At 46.4% G+C, this 20,412-nt stretch overlaps 1 protein-coding gene across 1 annotated transcript; it reads left to right on the forward strand.

Moving 5' to 3' along the window:
* Positions 1-16,734: 16,734 nt before the first annotated feature.
* LOC311166375 (uncharacterized protein) lies at positions 16,735-19,301 on the forward strand (the record flags this gene model as incomplete). The annotated part of the gene is made up of 6 exons (XM_084226320.1): positions 16,735-16,787; positions 17,678-18,070; positions 18,427-18,522; positions 18,620-18,798; positions 18,999-19,096; positions 19,187-19,301. The coding sequence occupies exons 2-6, from the start codon at positions 17,746-17,748 to the stop codon at positions 19,299-19,301; spliced, it is 813 nt and encodes a 270-aa protein (XP_084082446.1). The 5' UTR covers positions 16,735-16,787; positions 17,678-17,745.
* Positions 19,302-20,412: the final 1,111 nt, after the last annotated feature.

Below are 20,412 nucleotides of genomic sequence, written 5' to 3' on the forward strand. Positions count from 1 at the left end.
TTAACCCCGTCATCAGCACTCCCATCTACATTCCCAGTCAAATAATGGCACAACTAAGAGGCAATTGCATCATGATTACATAATTACATAAACAGGCAATCCATTCCCATAGCTACTGGTCACCATCAAGCCCATCCGTGACAAAAACCTCGCTGCTGCCGTCGCCCCTGCGTCCCGCCCCGGACCCATCTCCTGCGAGCCCGCGCAGCGCCCCCTGCCGTCTGCCCCAGTATAGTGCAGGCACAGCGCCCCCTGCCGTCTGCCCCGGCCCACTGCAGGCACAGCGCCCCCTGCCGTCTGCCCCAGTATACTGCAGGCACAGCGCCCCCTGCCGTCTGCCCCGGCACACTACAAGCACAGCGCCCCCTGCTGTCTGCCCCAGTATAGTGCAGGTGCAGCGCCCCCTGCCGTCTGCCCCAGTATAGTGCAAGCACAGCGCCCCCTGCTGTCTGCCCCAGTATAGTGCAGGCACAGCGCCCCCTGCCGTCTGCCCCAGTATAGTGCAGGCACACCGCCCCCTGCTGTCTGCCTCGGCGCACTGCAGCATAGGGCTGCCCAATGACGTCATCGTTTCGACACGGCGCTCCGCTCCGGCCACGCCCCCAGCACCTGCGGAAAAACCCCGAGGCGTAGTCGTCGTGCCAGCTGCCTGATCAAAATGCTGACATCAACACGGAGCCCTAGAAACAATTTCCTGCGACGTTGCCCGATGCAGGCGAACCGGAATGCCATCACCGCCGCAGCGTTTCGGCTCGGCTCCCTGAGCGCGGAAAAGCGGCCGCGAGAGGACCCTGGAAAAAGATGTGTTTTCGCAGATGCCTATCAAGAGACCCGCCGAAATACGCCCGCCCGCCGTGCCCCTGACCACACAGCCCACGTTCACAGCACTTGAAAGGCCACAGAAAATGACGCCCGAGCCGCGCCGGCGTCAGAATTTTGATCAGGCAGTCCGGTTAGACAAACCCAGAGGGCTTCAATTTGTCCGCGCTTTTCGCCGCCATCTTGAGAAGGTAGAGCGAGTCCGCGACACCCGCGACACGCCACACCCAACCGGGCGGCCGCGAGAGGACCCCCCCCCCCCCCCCCCTCCCAGAAGAGAGGCGTTTTTGCCGATGCCGGTAAGAGTCTCGACAAATAACGCCCACCCGCGGCGCCGCTGACCCCACAGCCCGCGTCCGGCGCACTTTAAACGCCACAGAAAATCTCGCCCGAGCCGCGCCGGCGTCGGGGTTTTGATCAGGCAGTCCGGTTAGATGGACCCAGAGGGCTTCCATTTGCCCGCGCTTCTCGCCGCCATCTTGAGAAGGTCAAGAGAGTCCGGGACACCCACGGCACGCCACTCCCAACACGGCGGCCTCGCGGCCGCCTGCCGCTGCGCGGCTGCAGTACCGCACTGTGCCCACAAGGTGGCAGCACTGCCGCCCACCCCAGCCGGGGGCTGCGGGCAGGGAAGGCGGCAAAAAAGAACGGGGGCGAGCCCCGCCAAAAACTCCTCCGAAATAAATGCCAAAAAACAACCCCGAAAAAAAAACCCCTTTGCCTCTAACCCAACAGGATTAAAAAAAACAAAAACAAAAATCCCCCAAAACCCCGCATTACAATATATTTTAAAAAATATTGAAATATTTTTTAATCTTTTTTTTTCAAAATATTCTTTCATATTCATATTCACATTTCTACTGAATATTGATCTATATTTATGTATACATTTCTATTTTAAAAAATTATATTCTATATTACATCTTTTCATATTACTTCAATTTATTTATATGTCTTTATAAATTGATTATATATTTCTGGTAAAGATTTTTACTTCTGTAGCACTTTTATTTTTAAAATAAATCTCCTGCCTCTACCCCAATAAAAGTCCCGAAAAAACCCCAACCTTTCTTTTAAGCAATATTTAGATTTTATTTTTATAATTTTTCATATTTATATTCCTATTTCTATTTATAATGTATATTGATGTCTAATATTTATAGCTTAATAATTATAAGTTTCAATTTATATAAAAATTTATATTCTATTTTACATGTATTCCTATTGCTTAGATTTATTTATCTATTCTGTAACACTGACCTTATTTATAACCCCCCTGCATCTACCTCAAAAAAAACCAAATAGAACTCCTTTGTTTTCAACTGTATTTAATTTTTTTAAATTTTTACATATTTATACTCAATATATTTATAATTTATATTGCCATTTAATGTTATTTATATTCTATATTACATCTATTCATATTACTTACATATGTTTATATTTATATTTTATTTACAGTTATATATCTTTATATGTTTATGATATATTTCTGTCCTTAGATATACATTTCTATAATACTTATATTATTTGAAATAAAAACCCTGCCTCCAAATAAAAACCAAAGACACGCCTTTATTTAAATCATATTTTAACTTTAAAAAATATTTTATTTATTTATTATCCTTATCGATATTATATATATGAGAGATTACCTATTAATATAATAATAGATATAATTTTTTTCTATTTGATATTTCTTTTACTTTTATTTATATTAAGTATTTATAGGTATCGGTATATATATTACATGTGTGAATTGATATTTTTTCATTATTTATAAAAACCCAAACCTATAACACAATAAAAACCAAAAAATCCCCAATTTATTTTAACTACATTGAAACATTTTATCTTTATTTTTATATATTCTTGTATTTATATCGTAGACTAAAATTTTGATCTATTATAATGTTACAGTAATACATTATACTATAGGTTTATATATTTATCTATTTGTTTTCTATATTTAGTTTCACCACTATCATTTTATATTTATTTTTAAGTTTATAGTTGTTTTTATTTTAAACTATGGATCAAACCATACAAGATCACTTACCTAGCAAATCAGGACCACAGAAACGCTGCCCCTCGGTCAGCACCGGTGCGCAGTGCGCGCTCATCCCGTCGCAGCGTATCCAAACAAAACCTGTTTCTATTGCTAGCAGAACAAAGATCCCACAACATTTAACCCTGCTAAAAACTCAAAGAACCCGAACTAGAAATGAAATTTAAAACCCCCACTATAACTGGCCCAAAACCTCTACACATCCTAATCCTAAACTTCCTCCTAAACCGGCATCTCAAAACCAGAAAAAACTCAAATACACATTGAAAATGAAATAACTGCCAATAAAAACAAACACCCACTAAAAAAAAAAAAAAAAAAAAAAAAAAAAAAAAACCAACTCAGTCAACTCAAAACTGGACAACTGACTGTAAACATTACTACAAAAAGCCACCAAAGCTCAACCTGTGGGCTAACTCACAAGTAATAACCGATCATCTATAAAAGTTATCTCAGAAATTAAAAAAACTAATTAAAAGCATAAAAATTAAAAATCTAAACTATTAAAATACTAAAAGATATCACTACCCAAATTAAAAAAATATTGCCTATAAAAACCCAACATAGAAATGCCCCCGTCCCCAAAAATAAAACCAAAAAAACTCATCCAACTATAAATAAATCGCAACTTGGGAACACTGAAACCATAAAGTTCAAGAAGCACACCATAGCCCTTATCATACACCAACTACAAACAACATAAAACAATACAGTCATTTCTTAAAAACCACCCTAAAACCACTACAGTAAAAAAAACTCTTTCAAAAATTAAAGATTGCATCTAACAAAAGCCATCTAATAAATTACCACCCAAAACTCCAGCAGCCGAGCTAGCCCTACCAAATCTCAATGTTTACACATACAATAAACAAAACCAAAATCCCAGTAATACATATCAGAAGTCTATTACAGAAACCTACTGAAATTAATCCTACCTCAAATACAAACCAAGCCATCCATAAAGTCAGCTTCACTCAAAAAACAAATTACACAGAGTTCATAATACCAAAATAGAAAATAACAAAGCATACACCACCAATGAATATATTATTGAAGGAAAAAAACCCACATTTTTTTTTCTTTTTTATTTTTTCTTCTATTAGCTAGAACAAAAGATGTTGCCAGGGCTGTAACAACAACTTCTCCTTCCTCTTCTTCTGAAATATCCCATCTCCTTCCCAAATTCCTTACAACTTCCGAGTTTAAATCCAAGCAAAAAGCAAAACTCGTGCAGTTGTGTGTTGGATGCTTCTGTCAGATTCTCCATGTGACTCCATTTCTTCTTACACTTCCAGTCTTCATGCTGTCCTGCCAGGATGAGTTTCACAGACGAATTGGCACGTGTTATAGAGAGCATTTCCATCCCTCCTTCCCTCCCAACCCAGAGCTGGTTCCCTTAGTGCACTTCAAGAAATTGCAAGCCTGCAATGCTGCACACTCATCTCAAGGCTCACAGCAAGCACGCAGGAGCTCAGGCTCACTCGATTCCACGGGGCTGTGCCTTAGGCAGCTGAGAAAACTTCTGATGACCCTCTGTTCCAATGCACTGGAATGCAAACTCAGCTCCATCTCAGAGCCTCAGTGGGAGGCAGGAGCACATCTGGCTGACCCACAAAAAATCCCTTCTTGGGTGGGGGCATTGTGCTGGAAAGGGGAAACACCTGCTAGTGAACAGCAGCTCAGAAACAATGCTTTCCTAATGTTACCTGCTCCACTTGACAGCTCATTAACACAAGTCTAATCTAATTTTATCCCTGCTGGTAGAATTCTGTAGGAAAAGGTCTGATGAACAGCAACAAAGGCTTCACTCTCTGCCACGCAGCCTGCAACACCCCGGAGAGAGCAGAGCAGCAAAATCACCAAACTCTTCTTGCCATGGGGAAGGGTAGAGGATTACTGTGGGAGGCACAAAAAGAAGGGAAATGGTCCTAGAAATGCACAGACATTTGCTTTCAGAAGCCCAGAGTTAAGGGTCTTCTCTAGGAAGCCAGACATGACATGATATTCCTAAGATTTTCTTCTTCATTGAAGGAAATGTATGTGTATATATACACACTTATAAATGTATGTATGGCTTTTATTTTCTTTCTTTCGACAATCCAAGAATGACTTCCGGTCTTGAGTCATTTAGGAAGAAATGGCCCCTGTGACTCAGGACAGAGGGGCTGCCTGCTCTTTTGATCATGACAGCTTTTGGGTTTACCCTGGAAGCAGGAGCAGCCAGGGCTGAGGCTCAGCAGAGACTGACCCGGGCCAGCCCCCTCCTCACCTCCCTGTGTCACAGTGACTTCCAGGCAGAAGGATGCAAAGCAGCTTTTTGTCTTTTCTCTTGAGTGCCAACAGGTAAAACTCGTAGGCTTTGAAATAACCAATTACCCTCTCTTTGAGCTATCCCAAGGACGGTTTTAAAGAAAAGACAGAGGATTGCTGGTAAATCCCTATGGGATAAGGAAGAAAGCAGCAAGGATCCGAGGCCGGGGGCGTTGCCAGGCAGTGCCACGTCCCTGCCACCTTGTCACGAGGCACACACCTGCAAAGTCCCAAAGCCTGCAAGCCCTGGAGCCGTCACATGGATGGACCCGGTTCTCTTCCCTGATGCCCAGAGGGAAACCTGAGGGCAGGTGTCCACCCTGAGGCTGCACACAGAGCCCCGGGCAGGGATGGAGCCACTGACTGCTCTCTGAGGACGAGACCCTCCCCACAGGTGGCACTGGCTTGTCCCCTCCCTGGGGGACAGGGACCTCCAAGGCCTATGACCAGCCTCACTCTGTCAGCATCCAGATGCTGTGGTAGAGCCAGGGGAGTCAAGGCTTTCCAGAACCATAGGATCCTTCAGGTTGGAAAAGCCCTCTGAGGTCATCCAGCCCAGCTGCTGCCCCGGCACTGCCGAGCCCCTCCCAAATCAGGTCCCTAAACACCACATCTTGACATCCTTTAAATGTCTCCGGGGATGGGGGCTTCCCTGCCCAGCCTGCTCCCGTGCCTGATCACCCTGTCAGTGAAGGAATTGTTCCTCGAATCCAACCTAAGCCTTCCCTGCTGCAGCTTGAGGCCATTTCCTCTGGTCCTGTCGCTTCTTACCGGGGAGATCTCGGAACTTAAACCTTCCCCGCTCGTGACCTCGGAGGTGTCTGGCTTGGCTGGATGAGAGGAGAAACGCCGCCACCACGGGAAGGGGAGCTCAGGAGGTCCCACACCAAGGCAGGGGGAGCAGCAGTCCTCACCGCAGCTCACCCGTCACTTCTCAGCGACCGGCTCTGCTTTTCCTCCCGCGCAGATCTCTGCAGAGCGCTCCAAAACCGGCTGTTGGGAGGAAGGGGGAGAAATAGGTTAGCCAAGTTTTTGATCCAGACTTATCTGATGTCTTTGCCTGCTTTGCCTCTTCCTGACTTCCTTCTGCTAAGAAAACAGCTCCCTTTTGACTTCTAGGGGGAACTTTCGTGTAATGCTTGAAAAGGAGCTACAGAAAAGTGCCTCAATTCTAAAGACTCAGGCAGGAAGACAGATCATTGCAGCTTCTCCATCCCACTGCCTGCAGAGCTGGCAGGCACCCAGCCAGCTCTGCTTCCCCTTCAAGTTGTTCCCAAACCTGCTGGAAGAACTGAAGGCTACTGTGGCATTCCATTGCTCTGCTTTACCCGAAAAAGATCTCTCGGTGCTGCTATCCCTCTGTGGCAAGGGCCTTTCTGTCTCACACACTCAGTGACACAAGGCTACACGGAGCTGCAGCGGCCTCTGCTCCGGGTGGGAAAGGCTTTCTTCCTCCTCTGGCACCTGGCCGGCACAGGCTGCTCAGAGATGCTGTGCCTGCCCCACGCCTCTCAGTGTCCATTGGTGCTCTGGGATGAGGCTCTGAGCAAGCTGGCCTAGGCAAAGACGTCCCTGCCCACGGCAGCAGCCTTGGAACAAGGTGATCTTTTGAGACCCTTCCAACCTGAGTTATTCCATCATTCTACGAACTCAAAAAACCTGGGGAATAAATCTGTAAATGTCACTAAATACATAAAAGCACATCCCCAGTGATCCAATACTCACCAGCCCATCCGGCCAAGGTCAGAGCCCTCTGCCCACCGAGGACGCGGCAACCAGCACGGACCTTTCTCCCTCTCTCCAGCACGGACCTGCCAAGCCAGACACAATTTCACCGGCACAGGGAGGCGGCGGGACGGGACGGGCGACTCGCCTCACCTTTCCAAGCTGGCGGCAGAAAGGGCGGGGAGCGCCGGGACCCCGCTCCGCCTCCTGCGCCGCCCCGGCGGGATTTTCGGGCACGCGGTCGCTTACACCGCCCGGAGCGGGGCGCGCACGGGGCTCGAGGGGCGCAGCCCTGTTCCGACGCCGCTCGCCCGCCCCCGCCCGCTGCCCCCGGCCCGCGGAGCGCTGCGACCGCGCCTCCGCCGCCCGCCGAACCCGGCCCCGCCGGGCCGCCCCGCCCCGCCATTCTTCTCAGCCGCGGCGTCCCTTTGCGCTCCTGAATGCCGCTGCAGTACCGCGCTCTGCCCACAGGGCGGCAGCACTGCCGCACACCCCAGCCGGGGGCCGCCGCGCGCCTCGGGGCTGCGGGCAGGGAAGGCGGCGAAAAAGAACAGGGCGGAGCCCCGCCAAAAACTCCTCCGAAATAAATGCCAAAAACAACCCTGCCTCTAACCCAATAGGCTTAAAAAAAAAACCAAAAACCAAGGAAACCACCAACAATTTCTTTTAAAAAATATTTAAATATTTTAAATTTTTTTTCAAAATATTTTTTCATATTTGTATTCACAATTATATTTATCATGTATATTGATGTATTATGTTGTTTTATAAATTTATTTTTCTAATTTGTATTTAGATAATAATTTGAATTCTATATTTTATCTATTCCTATTCCTTAGATGTATTTCTATAGATACATATATATATATGTACATATGTGTGTGCGTTTATATATATATATATATATATATATATATATATATATATATATATATATATAAAATTCTATATTTCTACATGTGTTTTGATACATATTTTTATATATTGATTATATATTTCCGGTTAAGATTTTGCTTCTGTAAAAATTATATTATTTCAAATGAAGCCCCTGCCTCTACCCAAAAAAAAAAAGCAAAAGGAACCCCTTTATTTTCAACAGTATTTAAAGCTTTTTTAAATTATATTTTTCATATTAATTCTCACATTTACATTTCTAATTTATAATAATATGTAGTGTTGTTTGTGTTCTATATTACCTGTCTTTCTATTATTTATATTATATATTTTTATTTCGATATATATTTTTAAATCTTGTTTATCTATTTGTATATTTAGAAATAGAAAACAATAATATCTATATTCATAGTATTTAAAATAAAATCCTGCCTCTAGCCGAATAAGAACCAAAAAACCCCCACAACTCCTTCTTGTAAACAATGTTTAAATATATATGTTTCTATATTTATAAAATATTTTTCTTTAAAATGTATATTTATATATAACATTTATTTATATGTTTATTTTTCTATTTATTTATAAATTTATATTCTGTGTTACATCCAATCGTATTACTTATATTTTTTAAGATATTTTTCTACATATGCTTGTATATCAGTTATATATTTCTGTTTAGGATTTTTACTTCTGTAACACTTCTATTATTTCAAAAAACAACCCTGCCTCTACCCAAATAAAAGCCAAGAACAACCCGTTTATTTTAAAGTGTATTTAATTTTTTTTTAAGATTATGGTTTTCAGATTTATACTCAGTTACATTTAAATGTATATTAATGTATGGTGTTATTTGTGTTCTATACTGCATTTCTTCCAATTATTTATATTTATGTATATATTGTGTTTCTCTTTCTATATTAATATATTGATTACATATTTCTATATTTCAAAATATAGATTAATAATACCTATAATCATATTATTTAAAGTAAAAACCCTGCCCCTAACCAAATAAAAACAAAAATAGCCCTTTCTTTTGAATTATATTTATATATTTTTATATTTATATTTTTCATAGTTTTAGTGACATTTATAATTTTTTTGCCCTATAATGTTATTTATAGTCTATATTACATCTCTTCAATTACTTTCATATATTTATATTTAAATTTAAATTTCTAATTTAGTTATATTTATATATATTTTTATATATTTCATATATTTCTATATTTAGGTATACATTTCTAGATTATTTGTATTATTTAAAATAGACTACCTCCCTCTAACCAAATAAAAACCAAAGACCCTCTTTATTTACACCATATTTAAAGATTTTAAAATAATTTGATTATTCATAACTATATTCACATATACTTCTGTAATTTTTATTTTTTCTATTTATAGATATTATATATGTTATAGAGAATACCTTTTATTATAACAATAAAAAATATTTTTATATTGGATAGTTTTATTATTTATTCTTATTTATTTATTTTTTATTATTTATTTATATTAAATGTTTATAGGTATCAGTATATATAATATATATTTGAATAGCTGGATTGATATTTTTATCTTATTTATATTTATATTATTTTAAGATAACCCCAGCCAATAACCTAATAAAATCCAAACATTCCACAATTTATTTTAAACTACAATTTTATGTTTCTATATTGACAATCTATGTTTATATGTCTCTGTATAGATATATATCATCTTACCGCCCTTTTTGCAGTCTATTCCACCGACTGGAGAGGGGCAGGGCGCTGACGCGGGCTCTGCAATACCACTCTCTGTCCACAAGGCGGCAGACTAACCGGGGACGAGGCCTTCGATTTTCCCGCCCTTTTCGCCGCCACATTGAGAAGGTCAAGCGAGTCCGCGACATCGGCGACCCGCCACTCCCAACATGGCGGCCTCGCGAGAGGACCCGCAACAGAGATAGGCGTTTTCGCAGATGCCTTTCGGAAACCCGCCCAAATACGCCCACCCGCCGCGCCGCTGACCACACAGCCCGCGTCCGCAGCACTCGAAACGCCACAGAAAGTCCCACCGGCGCCGCCATGGCGTCAGGTTTCTGTACAGGCAGTTCGGTTAAACGGACTGGGGGGGCCTTCGATTTGCCCGCCCTTTTCGCCGCCACATTGAGAAGGTCAAATGAGTCCGCGACGCCCGCGACGCGCCACTCCCAACATGGCGGCCGCGCGGCTGCCTGCCGCTGCGCCGCTGCAGTACCGCGCTCTGCCCACAGGGCGGCAGCACTGCCGCCCACCCCAGCCGGGGGCCGCCGCGCGCCTCGGGGCTGCGAGCAGGGAAGGCGGCGAAAAAGAACAGGGCGGAGCCCCGCCAAAAACTCCTCCGAAATAAACGCCAAAAACAACCAGGAGAAAAAAAACCCTCTGCCACTAACCCAATAGGAAGCAAAAGAAGAAGAAAACCCCAACCCTTTCTTTTAAACAATATTTAAATCTATTTTTTCAAAATATTTTTGATATTCATATTCACATTTATATTTATAATGTATATTGATGTATAATGTTTATATATACATTTGCATTTATAAATTTCTATTTTGATATAAATTCATATTTTATATTACATCTATTCTTATTACTTAGATTTATTTCTATATTTTTATATATTGATAATATATTTCTGAGGAAGATTTTTACTTCTGTAACACTTATATTATTTAAAATCAAACCCCTGCATCTTCCCAAATAAAAGCCAAAAAAAAAGCCCTTTTCTTTTAACCTGTATTTAAAAATTTTTAAATTATATTTTTCATATTAATATTCACATTTACGTTTTTAATATATATTAATGTATAGTGTTATTTGTGTTCTATATTACATCCCTTCTTATTATTTATATTTATTTCTATTTTATACTTCTACATCTATATTTTTATATCTTGTTTATATATTTCTATATTTAGAAATATATGCCAATAATATCTATACTCATATTATTTAAAATAAAAACCCTGCCTCTAATTAAAGAAAACCTAAAAAAAAACCTTTTTAAAAACTATATTTACATCTTTTATATATTTATTTTTTCATATTTTTATTCATACTTATATTTATAATTTATATTGCCCTATAATTGTCTTTATATTCTATATTACATCTCTTTATATTACTCACATATATTTAAATTTATATTTACATTTATAGTTTATAGTTATAGAGCTTTATACATTTATTATATATTTCTATATTTAGATTTACATTTCTATAATACTTATATTTTTAAAAATAAAATCTATGCCCCTAACCAAATAAAAAACAGACACCCCTTTATTAAAACCATATTTAAAATTTTTAAAATAATTTTATTTTTCATCATTGTATTTACATTTCCATTTATATATTTATTTTATATATAGATATTATATATAGTATAGAGAAAACCTAATATAATAATATATTTTTTTTATTATATATTTCTATTACTTATTTTATTTCTATTAAATATTTATAGGTATCGCTATGTATATTATATATTTGTGTAGTTGCATTTATAGTCTTATATTATTTATATTTCTATCATTTATTAAAAAACCCAGCCTATAACCTAATAAAAGCCAAAAAATCCCCCATTTATTCAAAACTATATATAATATTTTAGTTTTTAAAATCTATATTTAAAGATCTTTGTATGTGTATATTACACTATAATTTCTATATATTAGAATATGTTATAATAATATATATTATATTATAGTTTTATGTATTTATCTGTTTTCTATATTTATGTTTACTAGTATAATTTTATATTTCTTTTAAAATTTATAGTTATTTCTATTTTAAACTATATATTAAACCATACAAGATCACTTACCAAACAAATCAGGACCACAGAAATACTGTACCTTGGTCAGCACCGGTACACAGCACACACTCATCTCATCCCATCGCAGCATATCAAAACAAAACCTATTTCTATTACTAACAGAACAAAGATCCCACAACATTTTACCCTAATAAAAACTCAAATAAACCTAACTAGAAATCAATTAAAAAACCCCACTATAACTAGCTGAAAACCTCTGTACATTCTAATCCTAATCTTCCTCCTAAACCAGCATCTCAGAACCCAAAAAACTCAAATACACATTGAAAATTAAATAACTGCTAATAAAAACAAAACCCCATAAAAAGTAAATCAAACCAACTCAAAACTGTACAACTGACTCTAAACATTACTACAAAAAGACCCCAAAGCTCTACCTTTATGCTAACTCACAAATAATAACCAATAACCTTTAACAGTTTTTTAATAAATTTTTAAAAACTAATTAAAAGCATCAAAATAAAAAATCTAAACTATTAAAATATTAAAACTACCCAAATTTAAAAAAAAAATTGCCTGTAAATGCCCCTGTTCCCAAAAATAAAACTAAAAAAACCCCACTGAACCAGAAACAAATCGGAACTTAGGAACACTAAAACCATAATGTTCAAGAAATACACCATATCCCTTACCATACACCAAGCACAAGCAAAGTAAAACAAGAGTTGTTCCTAGGGCACAGTAAGAAGTGCCCTGAAATGTTGTTTTAAACCCTTAAAATGCTGAAAAAGGCAGATCTTCCTTCAAGTGGACCCCTTAAAATGAGGAAATGGGGCAGTTACGTCTACTGAAACTGATACAATGGCAAATAAATAGCTTCTGACCTTTATTTTAATCTCCTAAAATATTGGGAAAATCACTCCCCAGTGATGAATAAAGAGGGATTTTCCCCTCAATCCAAACCCTTAAGATAGAGCAACAGCTGGGCTTCCCCCTCAGTTTAGGCCTTAAGACAACAAGAAGGGGGCAGTTACCCTTAACTCAGCCCCATAAGAAATCTCATTAAGGTTTTCCAGTTCTATTTAAATGGGAAAATAGTAGAAAAACCGTTGACAGGCACCCTGTCAATTAACACCCCTAACAGCATACAAAAGGCAGGGATTCTTTCAACTGAGACCATTAAAATTGCAGAGGAAGCAGTCCCTCACAATTTGAACACAAAAAATAGTGGGAAAGGAAGCTTTTTCCCTTTTTTTTTTAACCCTTTTTCTCTTTTCTGGGAGTGCTGTGGAGGGTCTGGGGGCTCTGGGGAGGGACTGAAGCAATAAAAGGGGAAAATTGAAAGCTCTCCCCTGGAACCCCACATGCTGCCCAGCCCGCTCAGGAGCTGCCCCTTGGCAAGAGGGTTCTTCCCTTGGCATTTCCTCAAAGCAATGCTCTGTGCCCAGGTGGGTCTGGCTGCTCCCTAGTCCCTGCTGGATGCTCCAACCATAGCTCCTGGAGGGACACTTGGGATACCCCCGTTAGCCCCTCTGGACTGGCGGCTCCTTGTGCAGGTGTGCCCGGGTAGCCCTCTGAAAGCACCTGGTCACACGAGGGGGACTGCTAGACCTTAGAGTGGGGGGTGAGGTGAAGACAGGTCCTGTGGGGAGTTCCCTCCCCTACACAGCCCCTTAAACAATGGGGTGCCAGACTTTCTTTTCCAAGGAAATTAACAGTCTTTCCTCTCTGTGTGCCCATGGCCAAAACTGGGATTTGGCCTCCAAAACTGCAGACGGCGAACAATTTCTCACAGACCGCAGCTGCCAACACCAAGAACTCTTGCTGCCCTTGGAGTGCCACATGCCTCCTGTGAACAGACACCAACACACAGCAGGGGTGAGTTTGGCTTTACAGGGAAGAGGGCCAGGGCAGGATTTCTCCCGGAGCGAAGCTGCCCCCGCTGAGAAATCGGGCTGCCCTGGCAGTGCCAAGCACCTTCTGTAAACTGGCATCAAGAAACTCAGGGGGTGAGGTTTTCTGTGCAGAAGTTCTCCCAGACCAAAGCTGAGAGCATCTAACCCTAACCACAACAACTTAGCTGAGCATCTCTGCGTTACCCACTGTCCCCTCTCCTGGTTCCTCCCTCAGCTCCCAGCCTCTGCCACCCTCAAGCCACTACAGTGCCCCTCAAGGTGCCCTTCAGCCTCTGTCATGCCCTGAAAGGACCGTAAAAAAGCCCTATCAATTCCCTAAAAAGCCCTAGTTTTCAAAGTGTCCTAAACACCCCACAACAACCTAAAAATATCCTCAGAATACACTAAAAATACCCTACTTCTAAAAAGCCCATCAAACACCCCTAAAAATCCCTACAGAACCTTTAAAAATCCCTAGAGTCCTAAAAGAGCTCTAAGAACACCCCTAAAATCTTTAAAATGCCCTGACAAGACCCTACAAATACCCTAGTCCTAAAAAAGTCCTCCGTATGCCCTCAATACTTCTAAAAGAGCCCTAAAAACTTTTAAGTAGTCCTAAAAAAGCCCCAAGAGTACCCAAAACCACCACTAACAATTCTAATTCGTAGTAAGACAGCCCTTAAAACAACCTAAAAACTTATTTTAAAAGCCCTGAAAGAGCCCTAAAGGCATCCTAAACATTTCCAGAGAACTCCTAAAAAACTCCTGTGAAAAAAGCCTACAATACCCTTAAAAATCCCTGAAAAAAAACTTTTACAAATCCCTAAAAAACTGCTCAACCCCTACCTGTAACTCTGTAGCCTCCAAACATCATCTCTACTTTTTAAAAGAGGTAACAGCCTGCAGCTGCTGGGAGGGTTCTGGGGCTGTCCCACCATTAGGGTTGCACCTGTACCCCAAGTCCTTTGTACCCCTAACCCTCATTGTGAGCTTTCCACCTGTCAAGCCTCCCCCTCTTTGCCCCTCAGCACACAATGTCTGTGTGTCACCCCAAGCCCCCTGACCTCCACTGTGCACTCTCCCCCTGGTTGGGGTGGTTTTTAGGGTGAGGTGAGCGGTGGTGTGAAGGCCGGCTCACCTGTCACCCTTAGGAACCCCCTGCCCCTCAGCCTCTCTGTGTCCCCCTCAAGTTCCCCACTGCAGCCCCTCAGCATCTCTGTGCCACCCTGGAGCCCCCCTTAGCTTCTAAAGGCCCCTTCTGCCTCTCAGCTGCCCCCATGCTCTGTGTCACCCTCCAGCCCCCTCCCCTCAGCCCCCAGCCCCTGGTGACACCCTGCAGCCCAGATGTTGTCTCTGCCTCCGCCGTCTTATTTGTGTGTTGTCCTGTTGTGAGGGCCGCACTGTCCCCGTGTTCAGGCCACCACGTGCTGCTGCAGGGAGTGGGTGGTAGGGGGAGAGAGGGATGGGGCAGGGGCGGGATGGGGAAGGGTGAAGGGCAGAGTGAGGGATGGGGCAGGGATCGGCTGGAAGTTCGAATAGGGGGGAGGAGCGAGAAGGGGTCATTATAGAAGAGGGCTGAGGTGAGGAGGTAAGGGTTAGGAGGGGGCAACCCCATATCTCCCCGACCAAAGCTACAGCAGAGTAAAACTCTGGTTGCCCTGGTAAAGCCAAATGCCTCCTGCAAACTGCAGTCAGGAACCTGGCTGGTGAGTTTTGTTTCCCAGGGAAAAGGGCTGGCATTGGTGTTCAGGGCCCTGTGGCCCGGAGTGGCTGGCTGCCTGCTGAAATTTTGCCTTGTGCTTCCTCTCAGGGTCACCTCAGCACCTGTTCATTTCCAGTGCCAGCGCTGGGCTGGGGATGCAAAGGAAAAGTCTCTGCAATCCATCCTGCCACCGATGCTGCCTGGAGTGAGTGCACTGCCCTCATTACACAACAAGCTCCAATGGAAAATCCAAATCTCCCTGGGCTCTAAGAAATCATCAGGAACTGGTCTGAATGAGACACTTTTGGACTGTCTTTGGAAGAGGAAGAAGAGGAGCTGACTTTTGGCATCAGATACCTGACTGTGAAGAAGGGCCTGTCACCTGCTGGCTTGCTCTCTCTCTCGCTCTCAGCTTTGGAGGAGGACAGTCAGAGCTGCTGCTTGGGGAAGGAAATTCGCTGCTGACTGGGTTTGCGTTCTGTTTGGGGTTCATGCAGCGTGCTTGGTGGTGTTTGTTTGCTTTGTTGTACAAACTGCAAAAGAACTGTTATTCTATTCTCATATCTTTCCCTGAGAGCCCCATAATTTTACAATAATAAAATCTCAAAGGCAAAGGGTTTACATTTTCCAATGCCAGGGACGCTCCTGCCTTCCTTAGCAGATCGCTGTCTTTCCAAACAAAATACCCCATCCCTCAGTGCCATGCTGTGGGGAGCAGGGAGGGAAGGAGATCGGGGACAAAGTGAAGCCCAGAAAGGAGAGAACAGTGCCAGGAAGGTGCATTTTTAGGTTTTGGCAGCATACTAATTCCCTTCCTATGATTTCTTTGATAGTAAATTGAAATAATTTCCCCAGGCATGTTAGGACCATAATGGGAGAAAGATCTCTGTCTGCCTTTACTGAGACCCCCGAGCCTTTCCTGCTGTGTTATGTTGCCTGCCCAGGGGCGGGAGGAGAGGCACCGAGCGCTTTTGCTGGCGCCGGGCACCCGGCCTGGCCCGGCCCAGCCCAGCCCAAGAATCCCTGCCGTAATTCACTGTTGAGAGCGCCAGAAGCGGCTTCCCCGGGGCTGCGCTTCTCCACTCGCTCCAACAGAGTGGGGCCCTTTAACTTGGCACGCTTTTTTCGGGACACGAATGCCGGTGTGTCCCCGCGGCGCGCTCCGCGCCCCGCCGCCCGGCCCGCTGCTCCTCCTCCTTGCCGCTCGTCAGCGCTGCCTCCCGCCGATGGGCCGAACCCCTTCGGCACGGACCGCCCCGGGCCCGAGCTGCGGCGGCACCAGCCCGAGTGCCCGCGGAGTCTGATCGCAGAGCGGCACCAGCCCGAGTGCCCGCGGAGTCTGATCGCAGAGCGGCACCAGCCCGAGTGCCCGCGGAGTCTGATCGCAGAGCGGCACCAGCCCGAGTGCCCGCGGAGTCTGATCGCAGAGCGGCACCAGCCCGAGTGCCCGCGGAGTCCGGCCGGGCTGTGAGCGGCGGCGGGCGGCGCTTTCGGGTCATTCCGCGGCGGCGGCGGCACCCGGCGGAGCCCGGCGAGGCGGCGGCGGAGCTCGGAGGCGAATCCAGCCCAGGTGGGATAAGCGGCCGGCGGTGCCCCAGCTCGGGGCTTGCCGCGGGCGGAGGGGGCCGCGGTGAGGAGCGGGGCGGGGGGGTTCTGGCGAGTTCCTTGCGCCGGCTTCCCCCCCTGTTCCCCCCCCCCTGCTCTGAGATCGCCGAGGGAGCTGCTGCCCGCGGTCTCGTCCTTGCCCGGCTCGCCGGTGGCGAGCCGGTGCCGCGGCAGCAGCGATGGCTCATCCCGGCTGCTGTCGGTCGGGCGGAGGCGGCTGCTCCGCGCCCGGGACAGTTCCCGGCCGTGCGGCACCGCGCTCGGGGCCGCTGCTCGGGCGGGAGGTGTCCGTGCCACCCGTGTCTGGTCTGTCACGGGACGAACCTGAACGTGCCCGAGAGCCCAGAGCGCTGCCGGCGCCGAGTGGGGCAGAAAGCGCCGCATCCTGCCTGCTCCGGGGCCGAGGCTTCTCGGCGCTGCCCTGTGTGCCAGGACCCGCTCCGTGTTCACAGGCAGGGGGGGAGCCACAGCGGCCGTGCCGGCGCTCGGTGTCCCCGGGCTCCAAGGCGCCGGGGCAGGGCATGCGGCGAACAGTGGGGAGCAGCGCGGGGCTGCAGGTCCTTGCCCCTCGGCAGGCGGGCTCCGAGCCGCAGCTGCCCCGGGCCAGCAGCGCCCGGCAGCTCGCAGGCGCTGTCAGCGCCCGTCCCGGCACGGAGCTGGGCTGCAGCCGCTGCAGAGCCACGGGGGCCGGGGCTGCGGGCACCGGAGAGCTCCCGGAGGCTGCGCTTGTCTCCGCAGCTGCTGCCGTACCTCTGGGGAGCGGGGACAGCGCAGCCAGAGCTGGCACGGCCCGCCTGAGCCTCGGGGTCCCGCAGGGCCGGCACCAGCAGTGACCTCTCATCGTGTCCCTTTCAGGGTGCCATCAGCGCGGGTGTGAAGCTGCTCCCCAGGCCGAGCTCCCAAAGGATCTGCCGGCCCTCCTGATGTCTCCGAAGCAAGGTGCTGTTCGTTCCACGCAGAGAGATGCCCGCTGTGAGCAGGAGGAGAGTGAATCCCGCTCCATTCCTGGAGCTGCGAATGAGCGCCAGCATCCCTGTGAGGGACCAGCAGATGGGGTTGCCCTCTTGCCTGGGGTGCAGGAAACCACTTGGCATCAGCACCACTCGGATGCCGCTTGTGAGCGTGCAGTGAGAGAAGACGTGGAGAATGGATTCTGCGCCAGCGATGGGAGTGTGAGGGAGCCCCTGGGGCCCCAGGGCAAATCAGCAACCGGCAATGAACACAAAAGGAAGCTCAGAAGGTTGCTGGGTGAGTGCAGGGCCGCCCCTGTTGGCCACTAGGGAGGCGCCAGTGTCCCCTGCCAAGGACAGGGCTGGCAGGTGTGTGGCTGTTTCCCGATGTCTGGAAGAGGCCTTGTGCTCTTCTCAGCCCCGTCGGTGGCTGGAAGCAAGAGCCCCAGCTGCCCCCAGGGCTGTGCAGCTCTGCTGCTGCAGCCTGTCCCCGCAGCTGTGTCCCTGCCCGTGTCCAGGCTCTTGGCTCTCTGGCTGCCAGCTGAGCGAGGGCCACACTGGCTGAGGGCTCCCTGCTCTGCTCCCTGGGCATGGGCTGAGCAGACTGCAGGGCCGGCTCTGCTTCTGGCAGCCAGCAGCTCTTTCTTGCTCCAGGTGAATGGTTCGGGTCCCGTCCTGTGGTCATGGTGCTGCTGAGTCTGCTCCTGGTGCTGGCGCTGGCTTTGGGGGTGGCCTTGGCCGTGCAGTCAGGTAAGGGAGGGGCAGCAGCCCGGCCCCAGCAGTCCCTGGGGGCAGAGCGGGCTCCCTGCAGAGGGGAATCCTCAACCTTCTCCTCTTCCCCCTGCAGCACGACAGGTTCCAGTTACATCTGCCACTGTGCCGTCACTTCTTGGCTGTCCTCATGGCTGGGTTGGCTACAATGGGGTCTGCTACTACTTGTCAAGGGATTACAGCACCTGGGAGCAGGCTCAGGAACGGTGCTCCGAGCTTGGGGCCTCCCTGGCCGTTCTCAAGGATGAGGCAATGGTGAGTGAGGGGCTGCGGGCGCTGTGGGGCGGCTGAGGGGAGCCTGGGGGTGCTCCTGGGCCGGGCTCGGTGCTGGTAGGGCCGGGGGTGCAGCCCCGGGCCGGGGCCTTGCGGGGAAGGAGCCCCGGCGTGCGGGGGCAGCCCCGGGCACGTGTCCCCCCCAGGGGCCGGGGCAGCTCCCACTCCTCTCTCCTGGGCAGGATTTGCTCGTCCGCCTCTGCGGGAACGTCCATTACTGGGTCGGGCGACGGCCTGAGAGTGCGCAGCAGCGGGGGCACGGCAGCAGCAACAGCTCCCGGTGAGTGCCAGGCAGCCGGGCAGGGCCTGGGGGGACAGGGCCACAAGGTGTTCCCCTGGCAGCCAGCGCTGGCTCTGCTCCTCCCTGCAGGGCTCCTGACCTCAGCAATTCGGAGTGTGCGTGCCTGGCTGACAAACGGTGCAGGAGCGACGATTGCTCAAACAAGCACCCCTATGTCTGCAGCAAGGCCCAAGGCCCCCTGTAACGGGGGCTGCCGGAAGGACCTTCTCCACACTGGGCAGTGCCAGCTTCGCCTCTGAGCCCGGCACAGGGCTGCCCTTCCTCAGCTGCATCCTGTGCCTTGCGCTCCCTCTCAGGGTCACCTCAGTGCCTCTCCGTGCCAGCGCCAGCGCCGGCGCCGGCCTGGGGGTGCAAAGGAGAAGTCTCTGCAATCCATCCTGCCACCGATGCTGCCTGGAGTGAGTGCACTGCCCTCACTCTGCGTGAGAATCAGGGCTCAGTATTTACACTTTTTATAAAAGTTTGTTAAGGGATAATATCCCGCTCTCGCCTGCTTGGCTATGTGCACGTGTTTAATTTAAACTGCCTTTTCTATAGACTGTATATCTAATATAGAGCTACGTGTGTATTTATAAGGGTTTATACCTGTGGAAACGGTGCTGTGAATTTACATGTTCTTTTGTTTCTTTTTAATTTTTGACTTGCCTTCATTCCACCTTGTCGATTAAACTAAGATTTTTATTCTTTCTTGTGCTTCTGTCTTGTTGTATTTTCATTCCCTGATAATGAGAGTCAATAAATTCTTCTTTTTTTCAGTTCTCCAGTTTCTGCCAGATAAGAAAGCCCCCGAACGTTGAAAATCACTTAATAATTTTACACCATTTTCTGAGTTACTTACATGAAACAATCTTTCCAACATTTCACAGTGTCTATTATGCCTTGGTCTAGGATAGTATCTATTCCACCTCTATTTATAAAAGCTATACGGTGCATACATAAACTGACAGGTTATACTATATCAAAAGCAGTAATTACACATTGTACTGCGTCAGGATTTTTGACATCAATACTAACTTGCAAAACAAAAGTTAATAAGTGAATGTGAAAGACTGTACCTATATTTGTTATTTATAAGATTCTACAACAATCTCATTTGGGAAATCCAAATGGCCTTGGGCTCCTGGAAATCATCACAAACTGGTCTGAAGTTGAGACTTTTGGACAGTCCTTGAAAGATGTGAGAAATGACCCTCGCTTTTAAAATTGTAAAGGTTAATTAACCTTAACAAAAACATACTACCTGGACTGAATAAGGGAAAATTACCGTGCTGGGGGTCTCTGTGACTGTCAGCCAC

This window comes from Fringilla coelebs (genome assembly GCF_963513975.1).
Source record: "Fringilla coelebs genome assembly, chromosome: 2".
Taxonomy (NCBI): domain Eukaryota; kingdom Metazoa; phylum Chordata; class Aves; order Passeriformes; family Fringillidae; genus Fringilla; species Fringilla coelebs.